The sequence below is a fragment of the Colletotrichum orchidophilum genome, assembly GCF_001831195.1.
Source record: "Colletotrichum orchidophilum strain IMI 309357 chromosome Unknown Scaffold_35.1, whole genome shotgun sequence".
In the NCBI taxonomy this organism is placed as follows: Eukaryota; Fungi; Ascomycota; class Sordariomycetes; order Glomerellales; family Glomerellaceae; genus Colletotrichum; species Colletotrichum orchidophilum.
The window spans coordinates 325,715-345,396 of record NW_019172991.1 but is presented as its reverse complement, the minus strand read 5'-3'; the positions used below and the strand labels follow the sequence as shown (position 1 = coordinate 345,396).

At 53.9% G+C, this 19,682-nt stretch overlaps 7 protein-coding genes across 7 annotated transcripts; 4 read left to right on the top strand and 3 right to left on the bottom strand.

Annotated features, from left to right (window-relative positions):
- Window positions 1-500: 500 nt before the first annotated feature.
- CORC01_05190 (uncharacterized protein) lies at window positions 501-1,956 on the top strand (the record flags this gene model as incomplete). Its single annotated transcript, XM_022616834.1, has 4 exons — window positions 501-882; window positions 933-1,022; window positions 1,079-1,255; window positions 1,310-1,956. The coding sequence occupies 4 exons, from the start codon at window positions 501-503 to the stop codon at window positions 1,954-1,956; spliced, it is 1,296 nt and encodes a 431-aa protein (XP_022476758.1).
- A 646-nt stretch (window positions 1,957-2,602) lies between these two features.
- Window positions 2,603-3,021, bottom strand: CORC01_05189 (vacuolar ATPase assembly integral membrane protein VMA21; the record flags this gene model as incomplete). The annotated part of the gene is made up of 2 exons (XM_022616833.1): window positions 2,603-2,736; window positions 2,817-3,021. 2 exons carry the CDS (start codon window positions 3,019-3,021, stop codon window positions 2,603-2,605), a joined length of 339 nt encoding a protein of 112 aa, XP_022476757.1.
- Window positions 3,022-3,722: 701 nt separating this feature from the next.
- Window positions 3,723-6,830, top strand: CORC01_05188 (SNF2 family domain-containing protein; the record flags this gene model as incomplete). Its single annotated transcript, XM_022616832.1, has 1 exon — window positions 3,723-6,830. One exon carries the CDS (start codon window positions 3,723-3,725, stop codon window positions 6,828-6,830), a length of 3,108 nt encoding a protein of 1,035 aa, XP_022476756.1.
- Window positions 6,831-7,477: 647 nt separating this feature from the next.
- Window positions 7,478-10,779, bottom strand: CORC01_05187 (uncharacterized protein; the record flags this gene model as incomplete). Its single annotated transcript, XM_022616831.1, has 5 exons — window positions 7,478-8,727; window positions 8,788-9,436; window positions 9,554-10,214; window positions 10,483-10,600; window positions 10,749-10,779. The coding sequence occupies 5 exons, from the start codon at window positions 10,777-10,779 to the stop codon at window positions 7,478-7,480; spliced, it is 2,709 nt and encodes a 902-aa protein (XP_022476755.1).
- Window positions 10,780-11,405: 626 nt separating this feature from the next.
- CORC01_05186 (fumarylacetoacetate hydrolase) lies at window positions 11,406-12,552 on the top strand (the record flags this gene model as incomplete). Its single annotated transcript, XM_022616830.1, has 6 exons — window positions 11,406-11,420; window positions 11,482-11,721; window positions 11,778-11,813; window positions 11,866-12,210; window positions 12,265-12,365; window positions 12,420-12,552. 6 exons carry the CDS (start codon window positions 11,406-11,408, stop codon window positions 12,550-12,552), a joined length of 870 nt encoding a protein of 289 aa, XP_022476754.1.
- Window positions 12,553-14,123: 1,571 nt separating this feature from the next.
- Window positions 14,124-16,381, top strand: CORC01_05185 (IBR domain-containing protein; the record flags this gene model as incomplete). Its single annotated transcript, XM_022616829.1, has 2 exons — window positions 14,124-14,866; window positions 14,926-16,381. 2 exons carry the CDS (start codon window positions 14,124-14,126, stop codon window positions 16,379-16,381), a joined length of 2,199 nt encoding a protein of 732 aa, XP_022476753.1.
- A 464-nt stretch (window positions 16,382-16,845) lies between these two features.
- On the bottom strand, window positions 16,846-18,724 carry CORC01_05184 (uncharacterized protein; the record flags this gene model as incomplete). The annotated part of the gene is made up of 6 exons (XM_022616828.1): window positions 16,846-17,034; window positions 17,091-17,827; window positions 17,882-18,139; window positions 18,192-18,295; window positions 18,357-18,482; window positions 18,549-18,724. The coding sequence occupies 6 exons, from the start codon at window positions 18,722-18,724 to the stop codon at window positions 16,846-16,848; spliced, it is 1,590 nt and encodes a 529-aa protein (XP_022476752.1).
- Window positions 18,725-19,682: the final 958 nt, after the last annotated feature.

The following is a 19,682-nucleotide window of genomic DNA, read 5'->3' as shown; positions in this document are numbered from 1 at the left end:
TCTGCCTCCCTGCGACAACGTCTGAGAAGAAAAAAACATTTCTCAAGCACTTCATCTTGCTCTCGACGTCGTCGTTCTCCCACACCCCAAGAGCTGCTTCTCACACAAACACGCATCGTCGACGAGTGGAACACTGGAAACCGCTCGGCCCACGGATACACTGTTCTCTGCTAGTTTCTGCATCCACTTTCAATCCCAGCCGTCGGCAGAAACACCACACTCACGCACACCCCAAACCCCCTACCCTTTCACAATTCTGCCCCTTCTGACGCTCCACCACGCTCCATTATCTCACGCTCCCCCCTGGAAAACGCAACCTTGGCCGCCTCGCTAGCAAGCTCTGATAACCGCTCGCCCACTCTTCCCCTTGCTAACCCGCGATAAGGCACGCAATAGCTCCATCCATCGACCTTGTGCGCCGAGACCAGGTCCGCGCCCACTGAACCCGCCTGCTTGCGAGACAGATCAATTAAAAGTAGCACCCTCCCCAGTCGCCCATCATGGCCGAACACCATCCGCTTCCCGCGCTGCCTCCCCAGCACCAGCAACCGAATCAACACTATCGGCAACAAGGCCCCGTCTCCTACAACGACAACCAGGCCCAGTTCCCGCCTCATCAGCAGCAGTACGACCAAGTTCAGCCCGTCCAACCGCCTCCCAACGTCCAGGCCCAGGCCCCGGCCCAGGTGCAGTCCCAGAATCAACCTCCTCAAAGACACTCCAAGTCCCGGTCGAGGACTTTCAGCTTCCAGTCCAACAAATCCCACAAGAGCTCCGGGAGTCACCACAAGATCGATCTCCACGAGACACCCGAAGAGAAGGAAGCAAAGAGACTACACAGCAAAGCCGATCCAACCGTCGCCATGAGTGAGGCCGAACCTGGTATGCCACAGCTCCTCCGCGATATCTCTCTACCGCACAACGTCTAACAGCTTCCAAAGCCGCCGTTCAGGCAATGACCAAGACTTCCTTGGCTCCATTGCGCGCCATCCAGCACAAAGATACGACCGGTGCTCCAATTGGTAAGCTCCAGCTCCTAAGTACTCAATCTAGTCGATTTCTCTAATGATGTTCCCAGCTGAACCCGACCGATCCAACCCCACGCGTAGCCGGTGGGAACGACCTCTTGACACCATTCGCAGTTTTGAGGCTGCCATTGATGGAGGCTATCGTGACCGGGACCGGCGACAGTCTTACATTCGCTCGGATACAGAGTCAGTCGCAACATGGAACAGACGCAGCAGCTACTATGCTAGTAAGTTTATCTGCCCACCAACTGACTCAGCAGCGTGTCTAACCCAAGAAATAGCCAGTGGAGGTCGCCAACCCCAAGACAGCTATTACAGTGGTCGCCCGGGCTCGTTCCGCCCGGAGGGCAGCCAGATCGAGATGGGGTCCAACCGACAGAGTTACTATGATCAGCACCAGAATGGTGGGGGATATTACAATGGTGGCAACAACATTCCCTACCGACAAAGAGTCCCTAGGACGCAAACTGATCCGCACATGAATGGCTACGCACGCGGCGATCAAAACGTTTATCCCCTGCCCAACAAGGATCGATCATATGAGACTGTTACGTCGGCAGCCGCAAGTGGAAGCTCAGCAGAGCATGCAGGCTACCATACCGACCCGACTAGTAGCGACAACAGCTCCATTGAGCGTGGCGGTCCGGCCCACAGGCCTGAACCCGCCAACGACTACGGCATTGGCTTCAACCAGGACCAAGGATATCAGGCCCCTGCTGTGAAATTCGACAACGGCGCGCCAAATGGAAAGGGACATGCTTATCAAGCGGTGAACAACGGAGCTCAGGTACCCCAGCAGAGCGCCAACGTGCTTCGGAGACCAGTGGGCACCTCGCCACCGCAACAGCAGCCACAGGCGCAGCCTAGACCTGCTGAGCCGGTGAAGAGAAAGAGCTGGTTTTCTAAGCGTTTCAGCAAATCGCCTTGAAGAAGACAAGGCATGAGATATGAGCTGGTTTTCGTTTAACTTTGTCGATACCCCGTTTTTTTTTTCTTTTTAGATTTTGGATGGGTATCCTCGGGCAGAGATCGGCTTATACCTGATATGTAGCTGGTCTGGAGTTGCTGGAGTACCATTTCCCCCTGATGAAATGGCTTTTCGTAATTGGAGGGTTGATGACTTAACAGTATAGCCTGGAAGGTATGGCTATCTAATTTCTGATTAAAAAGAACACAGGAATAATATATTGTTGGATTGAGGCATATGCACAGGATCCGGACGGCCACGGTAATGACAGGCAGGGGTGACAGTCATGGAGGCTTGATGCTGGTCGGCTACGAGAGAGTCCCTGGTTCATTCACGATGCCCAGCGATGACTTGAGGGTTGAGGCATAGGGAATTTTGATAGGGCTCCCTTAAAATACTGCCGTAGACTTACAAACAAGCACGGTCTTAGAAGAGGACCAAATCAAAGAGATGAGATCTCCCGAACAGAGATGAATTTCCCGCCACCAGTGTATCGCATTTAGCGAGATGGACAAGCGACACGACTCTCATTCCAAAGGCAAATATGAGTGCATTCCAAGTTGTCTTCGCAAACGACAAGGATCCGATTGACCGTCTATCCCAACCTTTAGCGGTCTTTTTTCCCTTCCTTCTTCGCTTCCAACTGGTCGCTCTGATCTTCTTTCATGGCAACAATAACATAACTGATCAATACCACGTTGGCCATGACAGCAGCAAGAGCTCCAGCAAATGTCGAGTTCCCTGTTGACTAGATTAGCGGGGCGTGTCCAGATCCAGTTGAAAATTTAATCAGACACAGCGGCGGGATAACCGCGGCTTACCCTTGAAAAGAAAGTCAACTGTGGCAAAGTAGGTGCCAATGGGCAAGACAATCATGGCCAAAGTAAATCCGAGAAGCTTCAAGATGACATCCATTGGTACGGCGGGAGTGATGTTGGACTTTTCGCTGGCAGCTGGACTCGCACCAACCACATCGTCCTTCTCGAGGATGGTCTTCTCGGAGGCGACGATGCGTCGCGTCGCCATAGTGTATCTTTGGCAAGTCGTAAGCGCAATGCCCGGTATAACCTTGGCTCTAGAGCAAGAGACTTACATGTTGCTGTATATAACGACGTTAAAATAAGGCTTGCGGTGTCAATAGAGAGGTTGCGGAAGACTCGGAATTGATGGAAGTTGGTTGGGGCTTATGAGTCGATGGTCCCGCTCATTGAGCCTGCTGCCGAGCTCTCGTCAAAAACGAGATGTGAAGTCAAAAGCCAGCGCTAACAGTTCGAGGCGGCCGGTCCCCGCACGGTGTTTTAATTGATGACGCCAACCACGTGCGGACGCGCTATGGGGATTCGTCTAAGCGCGTTTCTTTCGATTCCCGTGTCAACGGACATGGGGGGGCGTTGCGATCTGCCCCAGAAAAATCCCACTCCAACGCCGCCGTCGGTTCAAAATCTCAACCGCTCCTGTCAGTCTGCCAGGAGCGCCCACATCTTGGAAGGCGGTACGTTTGATTGCCCAATCTTTTGCTCCTTCCCCTTGCGATTTCTCCTGATCGTGCCTCAATCATCTTGCACAGGCCTCAATAATTGACATCTTTGTACAAGCAAAGCCCTCGAGTCCTTTTCTTCTTTGAACAAACCTCTCCCCGTCTTTGTACCTCGCTTATTCTTCGCCTCCTCACATCAGCTTGTCAATCTCCTCCTTACTTCCAACAAGCAACAAAACCTCTACGAACCATGGTGATCAACTATACCTTGAGCTCCTCACCGCCGCCGGTGGGCAGCTCGGCAATGGGCACGTCGCCGATCAGAGGCATTCGTCGCGGTAACGACGTCGACGAGCTCGCTGACGAGACGATCCCCGAGTCCCCGTACCAGACACAAGCCACGCAGATTGTCAACCGAACCTCACTTACGTCCCAAGCTAAGCCGCAAGCCGACCTTTCCTCCTCCCCCTCTTCGCGTTCGGTCATTGAGGTTCCCGCATCTTCGCCGTTCCAGAATAAATCATCCTACTTCTCACGCCTGGTGCCCCCTGGCTCACGGTTCCAGCCGCCTCCCGCGTCACAAGCGCCTTCCAACCCGCGGAAGAGACCATCGGCGGAGCCTGTACTCATACAAGGCTCGTCCGACGAAGAAGATGACCGAAATTTACGAGGCAAAATCAGCCAGACGTCTTTTAAGAAACATGTTGCAAACTTCGAGTATGTTCCGGTGGACAAGCTGCAAAAGAAGATCGAAGAGGTTTCCGAAGCGCTTAACGGCACGATACCGGTTCAATACTACAAGGAAGCTTTAACCGCATGCCACAATAATGTTGAGGACGCGATCAACTACTTGTTGGACGGTCGGCACCTGAAGACCAAGGTCAACAGTTTCGTAAGCTCTACGAAGCCGGACATCGCCCTTAGCGACGAAAGAAGAAAGAGCCTGGAGCGCAAATCAAGCAGGCTCGGCTCACCTAGCAAGCCAAGGCTACTCGGACGACATGCACTGAGCCTACCTACGCCTTCTCGAAGCACCACTCCCTCACCGCCAAAGCCCAAGCGCCGGCGCTTGATGCAAGGTCGTCGCCCCGATAGATCTCCAGTTGCGTCGCAGCAGCCTCACGAAGACGAACCGTCGCTAGACGAGCTCGCCGCCGACAAGGTGGACGAACCCATCATCATCCCTGATGACAACGAAGACGAGGATTTTGATAATGAGGATGAATTGAACGAGGCGGTGAAGGACAGTCTACAGGACAAGGCTCTCCAAGCCATCAACACCAGCTCGATCGAGGATTTGTCGGCCATGACGAACATCAAACTGGACGAACTCAAGATCATTGAGACCAAGAGGCCCTTCGACACCATCAGTGAGGTACAAGCCGTTACCGTGGCCAAGAAAGTAGGCGCCCGCAGCCGGCGGCCCAAGGTTCCGATTGGAGAGACTCTGGTCGAATCAATCATGGAGTTTACTCGCAGCGTCAATGCCATTGATGAGGTTGTGGCTGAGTGTGAGAAGAAGGCGAATAAAGTCAAGCAGGAAATCAGCCGGTGGGATCTCGACGTCAAGGGACAGAAACGGAGCACACAGAGCTCCTCCGCTAACAGCGACCTCCCCATGACGCCGACAAGCTTCCACAGCCAGAAGCTCTCAGAGCCGCCAATCTCTTGCCAGCCAAAGTTCATGGACGGGCACTGCACGATGCGCCCCTTCCAGTTGTTCGGTCTCAACTGGATGTCCCTACTGTACAACAGTGGCTACGGATGCATTCTGGCCGATGAGATGGGTCTGGGCAAAACATGCCAGGTCATTTCTCTCATCTGTCACCTCGTCGAAAACTACGAGCAAACCGGAAAGGGCGAAAGACCGTGGCCCAATCTCGTCGTTGTACCGCCGTCGACATTCTCGAACTGGATGGGAGAGTTCCAGCGTTTTGCGCCTGGCCTCTCGATTCTTGCGTATCAAGGTCCGCAAGCCGAACGTAGAGAGATAGCATATGAAATGCTCGAAAATCCGGCGGACTACCACGTCGTGTTGACCACCTATACCCAAGTCGGCTCTGAGGAGGATTTGGAGGCTCTCCGGGAGCTGCAGCCCGCCGCCGCCATCTTTGATGAGGGACACAAGATGAAGAACCCCAAGACGAAGATCTACAAAGATTTGATCAGGATCAAGGCCGGCTGGAGAATGCTGCTCACCGGCACACCCGTTCAGAACAACTTGATGGAAATGCTGGCGTTGTTGAACTTCATCGACCCACTCCAGTTCAACGGCCGAATGGACCAGCTACAGTACATGTTCAGTCAGAAGGTTACCATTCGCGACGTCAACAATGGTGCTTTCCTCTATGGCGAACGTGTCAGCCGAGCCAGAACGATCCTGGAGCCGTTCATCTTGCAACGTCGCAAGCAGCAGGTGCTCTCCGACATGCCGGCCAAGATTTGCAACGTCGCATACTGCGATTTGGCGCCAGGAGTGCAGAAGGAACTGTACGAAGACTACGAACGTCTCTTCAAGGCAGGGCCGGTCAAGAAGACGATCACCGGTCGGCAGAGCGACCAGAACAACAGCTGGATGCAGCTTCGGAAGGCAGCCCTCCACCCACAACTATTCCGTCGTTATTTCGACAACAAGAAGGTTGAGAAGATGGCGGAAATCCTGATGCAGGAGGTTCCGCAATCCGAGCTGCAGCAGCCGCGAATCGACCATTTGATTGGAGAGTTGCAAAACTCTTCCGATTTCGAGCTGCACCTCTGGTGCCGCGATTACGCTTGTATCAGGCACCTCGACGTCCCCGAGGGATCTTGGATGGAGAGCGGCAAGGTCGTCAAGCTACTGGAGCTCATCCATCAGTACCGCGGCAACGGCGACCGCGTCCTCGTGTTCAGCAAATTCGCCAAGGTCATTGAAATTCTGCGGGAGGTCCTCCACACCGACGGCATCAAGCACTGTGTCCTGTACGGTCAGACCAATGTCGCGGAACGCCAGGATCTGATTGACGAGTTCAACAACGATACGGACATTACAGCCTTTTTGCTGACGACGGGCGCCGGTGGTACGGGCATTAACCTAACATCGGCCAACAAGATCATCATCTTTGACCAGTCCGACAACCCGCAGGACGATATCCAGGCCGAGAACCGAGCCCACCGCCTCGGTCAGACAAGGGATGTAGAGGTGATTCGCTTGTTGACGTCTCATACCATCGAGGAGCTCATCTACAAAGCCTGTCAGAAGAAAATCGAGCTCGCTGAGAAGGTCACCGGCGCAGTGGAGGATGTGGAAGACAAGAATGCCGAGGAGAACTTGGAGAAGGAGGTCCGGAAGATGATGGTGGACCAATTGACGCCTTCATGATTCGAGGTCTTTTCTCGAGACAAGAGATTAGTTTCGATTCGACACACTTTTGCATTGAAGTCCTAGCGATGGGCGGCGTTTACGGCAAACTTTCCGCTAAGCATTGTCTAGAGTTGTACGACACGATACCACAGCATTGAGAGCGAGAAGGGGAATCCGATTTTTGTTTTCATTGTGCCAGAGAAATTTGAGGCACCGCGAGGAGTGCCAGGTTAATAGCGCACCTAGTTGATCTTATCAGAGAGCCGACATGCGGTTCTCACAGGCTTCAGGATATTGGTCTTGAAAGGGGAACTGCGAACAAAGAATAAAAGAGATAGACTTATTCGGTCTAGATGATAGACGAGGATCGGGACCTTTCAGGGCAACCTCGACCGAGTGAACTACATGACTTTCACAGAATGTCTCCGATCCCTTCCCTGTGACCTTAAGTTTCTTGGCCTGTATACAAAGAGATATTACAGGGCTGTTCCATCAGCCAGTCAACCAAGTTTTGGAGATACGCAGCATCATGTCATGACGGCAGTGAGATGGACAAGTAGGATTATAATACCCCTCGAGTTGGCGTCGCAGCATCTAAAACTACTCAACAAAGCCAAACCCATTCCGGATCTTCGCAGACTGTAAAAGTATTCCATGCGTGTTTGTCAATGCGCGGCTCTCGCCTCCCTAGCAGCTCTAGATTGTCGGATTTGTGCCTTGAGTTTCCGCGAGTCGGCTCTCCTGTTCCTCGCGCTTTCCTTGGCTGGATCAAGTTGGTTCTCTTCCCCCAGCGTTTCAAAGGCCTTCAAGTCTGCCAAGAATCGACGAATACGTACACCCGTCTTTTTCCGAATCCATGCGTCAACCTCTTCATCACAAGCAGCCGATATGGCGATGTGAAGACCTCGCAAAACATCTCTGTCATTAATGTCTTGGTCGCCCTGCTCCTTGGGGTCAGAATTATCGCTACCTCGCATTATTTCGCGTGCCTCCTCGGATTGTCCATCAGAGGCTAACACAGGTTCCTTGCCGACGGGTTTTAGAAGTGGCTCGTCAAGCTTGACTTCTGAAGTGATATTGGGGCGAGCTTGTGCGTCTAGCGCCGCTAAATCTTGTCCTATGGTTGCCTCGTTCCCAGATAGCCTAGCTTCTTCCCTCTCTATTTCCCGAGAAGCGGCTTCCATGGCCACTTCCAGAGATGAGGATGAGCGCAAGGTCAGTTTCCATGTGGATGGTAATGCAGGGTTCGGCGTGATGGTTCCGCGACTCGTCAGAGCTGATCGTTCTCTTCTTTCCACTTCCGGGAGCTGGGGGGGTCCTGGCCGGCTTCTGAACATCCTTCCGGACTGGAAAATCGGTGGATGCTCGAACTCCGTTTGTGCAGATAAGTTTAGGAGAGCGGCTTTTTCTTTGGCCTTGCGTTCAGGCTGCCTAATCGAAACTCGAAGAGGCTTGTCCACCACTTCCTCTGGTTCTTGTGATTCTGTAGGCATTCGGGCCTCATGGGACTCCTGGGCCTGCACTTGGGTAGTGTTCTCATCCGACTTAGATAGTACGGCAGCTTGCACTGGTTTGCTGGATGCGAGAGATAACACTTTGCCTGGTGGTGGGAGGTTTTCCTGGTCTGGAAAAACGTCCTGCTGCGACTGCTTACGTATCCCCTTGGGGGCTGAAGAGTCGCGCTTTGGCGGCTTTGATTGTTTTCTTGAATAGTTAATACGAGCTTGAGCCTTAGTAGGTATAGGCGGTTTATCGTTCTCCAAGTCACGGGGTGCTGTCTTCCTTGGATGCTTGCTTTTTGGACTCGGCGCTTCCACCTCGTTTCGAGGAGGGAGGCCTTCCCGGGGTAGCCTGTAGGTTGATGGACGCTGAGCTGTGTCGCCGTGCCAGGTTTGAGCTCGAACATCTCGAGAGGCTTGTTCACCTTTGAAAATATTAGCAAGGACCTCGCCGACGAATCTAGAACTCAACTTACGCCAACCCTTCAGTGCCTCTGTCTTCTGGGGGTAGACTGGTTGCCACTTTGCCAATATCTTGTTTGGCGTGTCAATGGTCGTAAGTGTTGGAGCAGGAGGTAGTTGGCCCACCGGCATGTCGATCGATTGGTCTCTCGTGTTTGGGAAGCAAGGCAAGTTGCAACATCTTAAAGCAGAGCTTTCCTTCTTGGCTGGCACTTCATCGATAAAGGCGAGCTCCCAGGCGTTTGGTTGTGCGAAGTCAACCTGCGTCCCCGAAGTCGATGAATCGGATGAGCTCGTTGAAGCGCTCCTCAAACCATTAAGATGAAGGTGGCCCGGTTCACTTTGTTTTTGGGTATCCTTAGAGCGAGTCGGGATCGCCTCTGCTTTAATGTCTGGTACATTCATGGTCCTCGCTTCCTTTGTTAGAGACGTTTTAGGCGGCAACTTTTGACGCTGCTGTTCAGACGTCACTGCTAGACCGGCAGCTTGGAACTGTTCCTTATACGGAAGAAGAGCTGTAACTGTGTGAAGCGATATAACAGACTCGGGCGTCGGTGTAGAGACAGGCAGCTTTCCCGCAGCCTCTCTGCGTTCGGCGTAGATCTCCAGTTGCCGGGCAAAGCGGTTCACTTCTCGGCGCCGGCTGGAAGTTCTCGACGGGGGCTGAGGTGCTCGTAGAGGTTGATTTGATGATCTGTTTGATGGTGAAGCAACAAGAGATACTCGGCTTTGCTGCGAAAGACTCCGACGAACAGCTTCCTAAACCTGTGGATCAGCAACTCCGAATCGTCTCTCGTGGGAAGCCACCGACTCGCGGTGCTGGAACGTGTGGCCAGGATCCGCCATGGCCGACAGAGGGTAGTCTCCAATTTTGGATGGACTCTCAACAAAGCTGGGGGCTCTTGGCTGTTTCGGGGACCCCGAGGGACCTGCAACTGGCCTCCTACGGACGGGACGATACCTTGATGACCGGGTTGGAACAGCGCGTTGGTGGCGAGAAGGGGCCCCCCGTGGTTTCGGCGATCGAGGACCGGCATGTGCGGAGGGATTCATTGCAATATACCACGCAGGTGGCGTCCGTTGTACTGACGCTCTGCTGCGTCTTCGAGAAGTCGGCGTCAAGGGCTGAAGAGCATCCGAGGCCACAATGCTGCGCAGTCTTTCTAGCTCTCGTTCCCGGGAGACGAGAATCGGGACAGGTTGGCTCGCTCTTCGGGTAGATTTCACAGCCGTCCGAGAGCGAGCAACTTTGACCGATGGGAGTCTGGCTCTGCTGGCGCGCTTGGTGTATACGATCATGCGTTGCTGGCGACGAAGGCTCTCGACAGACTGGCTTATGGGCTTGCGCAAGACGTCCTCTGCTGCCTTGTGTGCTAATGCCGGCTCGGACTTAAGAATGGGCGGTGAACAAGGTGAAATACAGTTGCAGTCCCGGAAGACTCTGTCGCAATCAAGCATCGTCCATGCTCAATAGACTGGGATAGTAGAGATGGATCCAAAGAAGATTTGCGTTGGTATCATGTGGTCTAGGTAAGAAAACGTGGCATAGGAGAGGCATGTGATGATACAGAGGGGAAGTAGTCGGCCTTGTTCCTTGCGTGTGGTCCTGGACATTCAAAATGACGTGCCTTCCAAATAATACATGGAACCTTGTGAAGAAGGATGCGAAGAAGCCCAACCACAAGGCATGAGGATTGCGGTTTCCTCACCGGCTGATGTCCTTGATGCTTGGTGAAGAGTACGTCTCGAGCTGGCGGCGGCCCTTCCGCAGTAAGTGCTCTACTACAGAGAAGTCGCGCTTGTCGACCGTGATGTACCTTTCAAACTCTGTCCTGATGTGCTGGTCAGTATGGTGTGCTGCACAATACATAGTGAATGCACAGGCTTGCCTGGCGAATGATTCAAAGTGAGGTCGCGCAGTCTACGGCTGTGTTAGCGTCTTACATGCAAGTTGAAGAGGTTGAGGAAATCTTACCTGTGGCTTCTTCCGAATTTCCCGAATACATTGTCGGTATAGTGCCAAGACCTCCCGTTGGAGACCAGAAAGGCCGCGCCTTGCTGCTGCCATCGTGAATGTCAACTCAGCGTCGGTAGTGCGGAAGGTATGCTCTTTTTGTGGCTCATGAGAGAGAGTCGTACTGGGAAGGCTCGATGTTCGAATCACTGATGTCAACAGTGAGAAAGACGACTCCGTTACTGTAGCTCGAGCCAATGAGGAAAGGCCGAACTCACAGCTGTTGGTCGAACGACTGACTCAGCAATGACATGCTGGCATGAGCTCCTCGGAATTGTGGAGTCCTATCCGGAAGAGGTACACAGCTGCCGGGACCTCGTGGCGTAATGATGCCGATGCATTAGCCGGCGCGCCTGAGTGCTACGCAACTCAGTTCGCTCTGGCACATCTGACGCCGAACAGTGAGTCGGGGTTAGTACTAGGATCCGTGCTCTGGGGGGGAAGTGTGGGGTCGCCGGATGGTAATCGGAGTCTGTCCAGGTGTTGTAGCCTCTTCAGCACCTCTCCCGATATTCGTCATATTTCGTTATCTACAACATTTCCTCATTTATTGTACGATATTGTGCCCTTCTTGTTTCTGAGCTTCCTGCCCAGGTTTGCAATTAAGTGGTTGTAGAAATGGCGTCATTTTCCGTGAGTCAATTGCTCGCCAATCGTGAGTGACAGCGACCGAACATACTGACTCTCAACCCAGAGACTCGTCCGCTTTCTTGCCCGGGACGGCAAGACGTACTATGGCGATGCAATCCTCCCAAGCGGTGTCACTGACATCGCCAAGGCGAGGCAAGCCAAAATCGTGACGGGCGACATCTTTGGAAGACACGACGTCACGGAAAACGTCGCCGACATCCGGCTTCTGCTGTCTCCTCTTGCGCCCGAGCATGTCAAGACTGTACGCTGCCTTGGCCTCAACTATGCCAACCACGCTAAGGAAGTGAGATAAGAGTCAGAGAAAACGCGTGATTGTGCGCATCAGCTGACAGCCTCCAGTCGAACATGGCCATTCCCAAATTTCCTGTTCTCTTCGTAAGTCATCGTCGTTGATGGGAAAAGCAACGACAGACTGACTCCCTCTCAGTACAAGCCGTTGACCTCCCTGGCCGGACCGACCGACCCCATCCCTGTGCACCCGATCGCTCAGACAGGAAGCACGTTGGACTATGAGTGCGAACTGGTCATTGTCATCGGTAAGACCGCCGCGGACGTCTCCGAGGACGAGGCCCTCAACTACGTCCTCGGCTACGCCGTAGGCAACGACGTGTCACACCGCGAGTGGCAGATCCAGCGTGGCGGCGGGCAGTGGTCCCTCGGTAAAGGCTTTGATGGCTGGGCGCCGTTCGGCCCTGGTATCGTGACCAGCAAGGTCGTCAAGGACCCGCAGAACCTCAAGATCTTTACCAAGGTTAACGGGGAGACCGTTCAGGTGGGAGTTGGACCGCAGCAATGAAGTGGACGTTAGAAACTAACGGGCGAGCAGAATAACAATACAAAGGACATGATCTTTGGCATCAAGAAGACAATCTCTTTCCTGAGTCAGGGCACTACTCTGTTGCCGGGAGATGTCATTTTCACCGGAACGTAAGTAGATGAACGACGAGTCCTGGTAGAACCTGATGCTAACGGTGAGCATAGTCCCGAGGGTGTTGGCATGGGTCGCAAGCCCCAACTGTGGCTTAAGGACGGAGACATTGTCGAGGTTGGTCTTGAGAATGTAGGCTCTTGCATCAACAAGATCGAGTTCAGTAAGGTCAAGTCGAAGATCTAATGGCAAGGTTGAAAATGGTGAGGTGGCGCAATATAAGAATTGTTCGAATGGTGGCCAGTTGTATAATGAATGAAATCTTGCGTTTTTAGTCGGAACAAGGATTAGTGGCTGTGAGATGGCGCCTGCCAATTTCATGCCAAACCGGCAAAGGCTCACGAGATGAAAGTTGCGGCCTGGTGTAGAGGACCCAGCCGTGACCAGAATGAATCCGTCATCAATCTGGAACCAAGGTAGCGGTCACATGGCAGGCACCAGTGGCGGGCGAATTGCGTTCACTCCAATTACACACCTCTCGACAGACGTAAAATACGCCCCTCTTACACGAGCAATCAGTAAAACATCATTTCACCATTAAGAGAGAGAGCAAAAAGACAATGTATTTGCATCCGCCGATAATCGAAATCGGGTCCCTTGCTATCCGCGGGTGTTCATGGAAGGCAAGGATGATAACCACTACACTACAGATGCCGCTGCTGAAATTTTTCAACCGTTTCAGGTCCAATAGACCACTGTACCGAATCCTTGCAGGTGGGGATGCTCGAGCTGGCTCGTGCTCGCTTAGGCTCTCAAGATTTCCCTCGCCGCCATTTCTTCTCTCTCTCTCTCCAGTCTCTCGCATCGTCATCATCAAGAACAGATGAGAGAGTGTGAATCATGTTCGGTATCCTTAGTCCGAGATTACTCGTTATTTACATACTCCATGCTCTGCTCAGGCTTTCTGGGACTATTCGAACTCTCAACCAAAGATGCCAGCCAATCTGTGCCTAGTCGGCGGAAATTCGGCTTGCGAGGCACGGCGATGCATATATAAGATGATCTCACGGCCTGTGTATTGTCACCAAATGGAACATCTTACCAGGTGCAAAAATAGTAGGAACCAAACTACAGCAGGGAAAGCGTTGCGTGACATATTCCCAAACAACCCCTTCGGTGACCAGCTGCGGCAGTTACAACTTGCAAGGCGCAATGCACTCACTGCCCGCGCTAACTAGCCGACATGCCCAACTCCGCCCCCAACCAACCAGCCAGTCGGCCTTCCTCGCGCTCTGCAACCTGTTTCTTCACCCACAACCTCACCAACCAGGTCTCGGCTCGCGACATCGTGTGTGGCGAGTCTGCCTTGAACTATTGGCTCCGTCGGCGGTTTCAACCATCTCCTTCACTGTTTACACGCTAAAGCCGATCTTGGCCGCCGTGTCAGGTAACTCATGTTGTTCTCCATACTACTCCACGCCCCCTTCAGCGGTCCAGCTGGGGCAGATTCAGCCATGTGAGGTGTTATAAGAGTGCCTCGTCGTTGTTCCAAAATGGTTCTTCAGGGTTGTCATGAGGCTCGGGGGAGCCGCCAACGTTCCTTGGCTTCTTGGTCCCCGCTTCGCTCACGCCATGCAGTGAGTTTCTGCGCTTTCTCTCGGGGGATTGGTCCGATCCCTCCCTATCTCTCCACGGGTCTGCTGCGAGACGTCAAAGTCGACGCCTCCCGCCTTGATGGCTGGGCTCGCGTGGTGTTCAGTATTTGTACTCTTCTCTCCGTTCCATGTCGGAGAAGCCAAATCTAAACATCTATATCCATGACTTCAACTATGTCAACTGTCATCGAGATGGAGACCGCGACGACTGTGCCCGCCCGCCTGGAAGATTACGTGGGGTTTTACGGCGACCCATTCGTGACCCTGAGAGACTTTGAAGACGATGAGGTGAAACCCCTTGCTGTCAGTAAAGGAAGAACAGTTCAGAATCCTGCCGGTGAAACCGACACCGAGACAAACACAGTCCAGGACGATGAGGACCAGTGGGCCAGATACAACCCACCGGCCGCCCTCAAAACGGCGCCAAACCTCACTAATATGGTTGCCCTCGAAATCCTGCAGACTTCCATTGAGAATGTACAGGCAAGAGTCGCCGAGGACAATCAGCGAAAGCAGCTCGAGGACGATGCCAGGCAGCGGGAAGCTGAAGCAAACGCAAACAACGAGGCAGACGGCGCGGCAAAGGAGCCGTATCTGCCCATCATCATAATCCCCGACGGAAGCGAGCCATCCGCAGCCGACAAGACAGAGAGTGTCGAGAACCTCAAGCTGTTTCCGGAACTGATGGGAGCGAGTGAGGGCAGTTCACCTCAGGGACTCATCGTCCTACCATTCCAGCCCAAGAAAAAGAGTCGCTTCGTCCTGACAAGAATCCTACAAAAGATTAGTGAAAAGGACTCGACGAAGAAATATTCCCGTTTCGGCGGCAACCCAAGCAAAACGAGCCTTGACGCAGTGTCTGATGATGCTGTCACGAAGAAGGAAAAAAAACCTCTCGTTACTGTGTAAGTCTCCCCCCATCTTCGATGCCAGAACGCTTTCCCTATCTAACAAAATAATCCAGCGGGTGTGTATCATGCCTCGACGACTTCAGTCCCAAGGAAGTGATCAAAGTCACATGTCACAGCTACTGTCGCGACTGCTTCGAGCGTCTCATTGCCTCTGCCGTTCAGAACGAACAGCAGTGGCCGCCCAAGTGCTGCCTCAACCACATCCCCATCCGTACCGTCCTACGCAACGTCCCCGCAGACCTGGCCAAGACCTGCAAAGACCGCGCTGTCGAGTGGAAGATCCCCGTCAGCGATCGAATCTACTGCGGCAACCTGGACTGCGGCCTCTGGGTGCGGCCAGAACATGTCAACCAGGGCCTGCGCGTCGCCCGGTGCCGGGACGGCCATCTCAGCTGCACCATCTGCCGCGGCCCGCACCACGAGAACGCAGACTGCCCTCAAGACCGCGACCTGGCTCTGACGAACGCCCTCGCCGAGGAAGAAGGGTGGCAGCACTGCGGCAAGTGCCAGGCGCTGGTCGAGCACCGCGAGGCGTGTCAGCACATGACGTGCCGGTGCGGCCACCAGTTCTGCTACGTCTGCGGCCTGCGCTGGAAGACGTGCGCATGTACCATGCAGCAGCTTCACGACATCAAGGCCGGGGCCGCGGCGAGGAGGGCAGAAAGAATGCGGAGGGTGGCTGAGGAGGAGGAGGAGCTCCGCGATGCGTTGCGGCAGATTGAGGAGTTTGAGCGGGAGGAGGCGCTCAAGGCTGAGCTGCTGAGGCTCGAAATGGAGAGGGTGGAGGAGGAGCAGCGCAGATTGGAGGAGGAAGAGCGCGTTCGTCTCGAGAGCCTGCGACGTTACGAGATCGAGGTCAGGTATCAGGAATTGCGGGAGCTACTTGACCAAATCCACGACTTGCAAGACTTCCTAGTCCGATACCAGCACGACAAGGAGAAGGAACTCACGTCCGAGGAGGCGAAGACGTCAACGGTGGAGCTCGAGTCGAAGCAGCAGGCGGAGCAGCTCGCGCTCGTTGAGAAGGCTGCGGACAAGCTAGCCGTCAAGGTGAAGAGCCTCACGACGGAATACGGGGCCCGCGTCCTGGAGGAGCAGAAGACTGAGGACGCGTACCTGCGGCAGCTGCAGAGCTTCTTCGCTGACCGGCCCTCGAGCGAAGAACGCGTTGAGAAACTCATGCGGGACTTCCGCAGGGAGATGGATAAAGGGTGGCGGGCCTGGGAGCGGTGGAGGGCCGAGGAGGTGGCCCGGTACAAAGTCAAGGTGGAAGAGGAGCGGACGATCCGGGAGGAAATAATGTACAGCGTCCGGAAACGACACGAGGAGAACCTCGAGAGAGTGCAGGCTGAGCTCGGCAGGAGGCAGGCTGCCGAGTTGAAGTGGGTGACACTGGTCGTTGCTGAGAGGACTCGGATGCTGGACCAAATGGAGAGCGCGGAGCTGGAGGATGGTGCGGAGATCAACGTAGCTCTGATCGAGGTGAGGGACGAGGCAGGGCCTAGTTGACGCTGGGAAGGCGGCCTGATCTATATGGTCTTGGCCGTCATTCTAATGGTGTCCAAGACTTGGCTGGAAGGCTAGAAAATGGGTGAGAAAGCAAAGCAAGTCATTAGGCAATTTGTCGCGGCTGACACAAGGAAACACCTTTCCCAAGCAATTTCCCCCAAGTTAATATGAAGATGACATTCACATGTAGTACCTACTTTATAAACTTGTCCAAGGGCACCGCAATAGGACCGAGAAGTAGTTGCCCAACGGCACATGAGAGTCACCCGATATTGTCACGCTCTTTGAGAAAACCAAGATCAAGATGATATACGTGTAGACTTAATCTTATCATTATGTGTGTGTCGCGTATTCTGTACAATGTTGAATGGTTGGGGTATCTGCATGCTCATATGCGCTCATGACACGAGCTCTAAGCTCTGAATGCTAAATGAGGGACTCTCATTGTGGTGTCAAGCACGTCTTCAACCGCGCTTGTGCTCCAACTCCTCGGCCTCGTGGCCTAGCTTAATCTCCTGCTCGACCTGGGCGAGGTCCAGGTCCGCAACCTGAGCTTCGGTTCCGTCGATGACCTTGACGAGCTCCTCGAGAGTAGGTCCCTTTGTCTCGACGTAGAACAGGTACACAAAGACGAGTTCGAGGAAGATCCAGCACTATTTACTCTTCATAAGCCAGTGTATCGTCAGGTTTTAGAAAAGTAATAACTTACAGTGTAGATGAGATACAGCTTCCAGGTGTGTCCCGAAAAGTAGTCGAATGCGTACGGGTTAGCGTAGTTGTTGAGCGTAAGGGCGGCCTGGACGGTCAAGTTGACAATCATGAGACCCTTAGCACGCAGCTTGTACGGCAGGATCTCGATGGAGTAGCTGATGAGGAGACCGGACCACGCGAAAGCGTAGAAGAAGCCGAACAGCCAGATGAAGAAGATCATGGCGTAGTTGGAGCCGGGTGAGCCGTGCTCCTCGTACAGGCCGGCGGAGAGGGTCCAGAAGATAAAAGTCATGAGCATGCCGCTGGTGGAGGCGAGGAAGATGGGGCGGCGGCCGAAGCGGTCGACTTGCATGGCCAGGGTAAGGGAGGTGATGAGGGAGAGACCAGTCTGCCCTGCGGAGAGGCCGAGACGAGCGGTGGAGCTCTCGATGCCGGCGTTGGCGTAGAGGATATTTGTGTAGTTTGAGATGATGGCGTTTCCGGACCACTGCGAGAAGAGACCGAGGGAGATGAGGACGATGAAGCGGTACTTGTTGCCGGCGGTGCGGAAGAAGTCGAGGTAGCTGCTGCTATTCTTGGCGGCGATCTCGCGCTTGATAGTCTCGCGGATCTCACGGAACTCGAACTGAACGGTCGGGTTGTTGGTGTCACCGTTGGCGTGGTACTTGCCCAGGATCGCGAGGGCTTCATCGTGGCGGTCCTTGGCGATGAGGTAGCGAGGAGACTCGGGGACCCCTTTTTGTCAAGTTAGAATCTGAAGGGGCACTTTGGCTCGAGGTGACGGCTTACAGAAGATGAATGCGAGCTGGATGACGGAGGGCACTCCTTGGCCAATGGCAGGAATACGCCACGACCACTCGTTTCCAAGGAAATCGGTTCCGAAAGAGAGCCAGGCAACCACGAGAGCACCGACGTTCCACAAGCAGTTGTAAACTGTCGTCAAGCGAGCACGATGCTGAGGATGGCACAGCTCAGCGAGCAACATGGGCGAGGTGATCTGAGCAAAGGAGTTGCCGAAACCAAGAAGGACACGACCACCCATGAACACTGCGAATGATCAGCTTCCGTAAAGCGCAGACACACTTCCCGAGATACTTACTGCCCATGCTCGTGCAGGCACCCTGCAACACAGCACCCGCAACCATGATCAAGCAGCCGACGACAATAGGGATCTTTCTGCCAAAGTTGTCTGCGATGATGGGACTTTTCACGGGGTCAGTATATTCGTGGACCGGAAGGGATTTCTTGCGGGCTCGTCGCTTACACAATGGGAATCGAAACCAGACTACCAATTTGGTAGAAGGCACCAAGAAGACCGAGCTGACCTCCCTTGGGGTGATCGAAGAAAGTCTGCCACGAGTCGAAGTTCTGGACTGAGTTGAAGAACATGCTGGAGAACACACAATGTCAGCGCCTATGCCATTGTATTTCATCTCATGGTCGTTTGGTAACATACCCATCGTAACCAGTGGTTGCGGAGGCAATGCAAAGGACGAAAGCGTAAAAGTAGAGCTTTCTCAGGCCGGGGTTCTTGATCCAGTTGACCTTTTCAAAATCCGGCGCCTCTTCCTGAGCTTGGACAACAGCCTCGCTCTTGGGCTTCTTCTGCGTAATGCCCTTCAGGAGACCCATGTTGGTGTCTACTCAATGGAGCTGTGTATCGTGTCTCGTAGTAGATTAACGTTTTGGCTTTCCCGGGCAACCAGAGCGAGAGCCAGAGCAGTCTCTGTGTTTGGGCCAGAGGATGACTTGAGAGGGACGACAGGAGAGGGACAGATTGATCGACGACGCGGGGTCTCCAGGTCTATTATATGGAGCTGTGGATGATAAGACGAACAATCGGAAGCGAAGCATACTAACAGTGCGAGCAGTCCAGACGCGGCATCGGACCGGGAAGGCCTAGGTCTACTGTAGAGATGGTCTTTCTTGGGGGCCGGGGGGGTGGTTGTCAGGCGGGAACCCTCTGGTTGGGATCCTTTGCGTGAAATCCTAGCGGACGTCGACCGGCCTCAGTCAGCTGTCAATGTCAAGCAAGTTGTGAATCTCGTCCGCACGAGGACACGCAGCCTGCTGGCCAAGGTAAATGCCAGGCTCAGAGATTAGCGGTGTACGCGGCACAGGGGATTGCCACGGTCTTCCGGCAAAATGCGAATGAGTTCGACGTTTCAAGGCAAAGCTTCACTGCCAAGTTTGACCCGAGAAGTCTTAGTTACGAGGGAAGCTCACTCTATTCTTACCCGCACTAGGCTGTTTCCCCTAGAAAACTGCTGCCGTCCAAACGGATGAATGCGAATTAAACCCCCATTTCTCCAGACTTTGGAAATTGTATTTTGCCGGGCACCTGTGTGGACACTTGAATCCCACTAGACAAGGACAAGACTAGATGGAAAAAGGTGTGAGCGTTCCCACTTTGCTGAACGTTCCCCCTGGGGTCCCGTGGAGAAGGAGGTGGAGGCGGCAGGGAGGTAACTGGAGGTTGTTGTCCTTCAAGTGGAGACTGTGACGGTCCCGCCCGCTGCCCAATTGTCTTCCCCAAGATGGCTCGACTATGACTGAATCCCGCGAAAGGACGTGGGCGAAAATCAAGGCG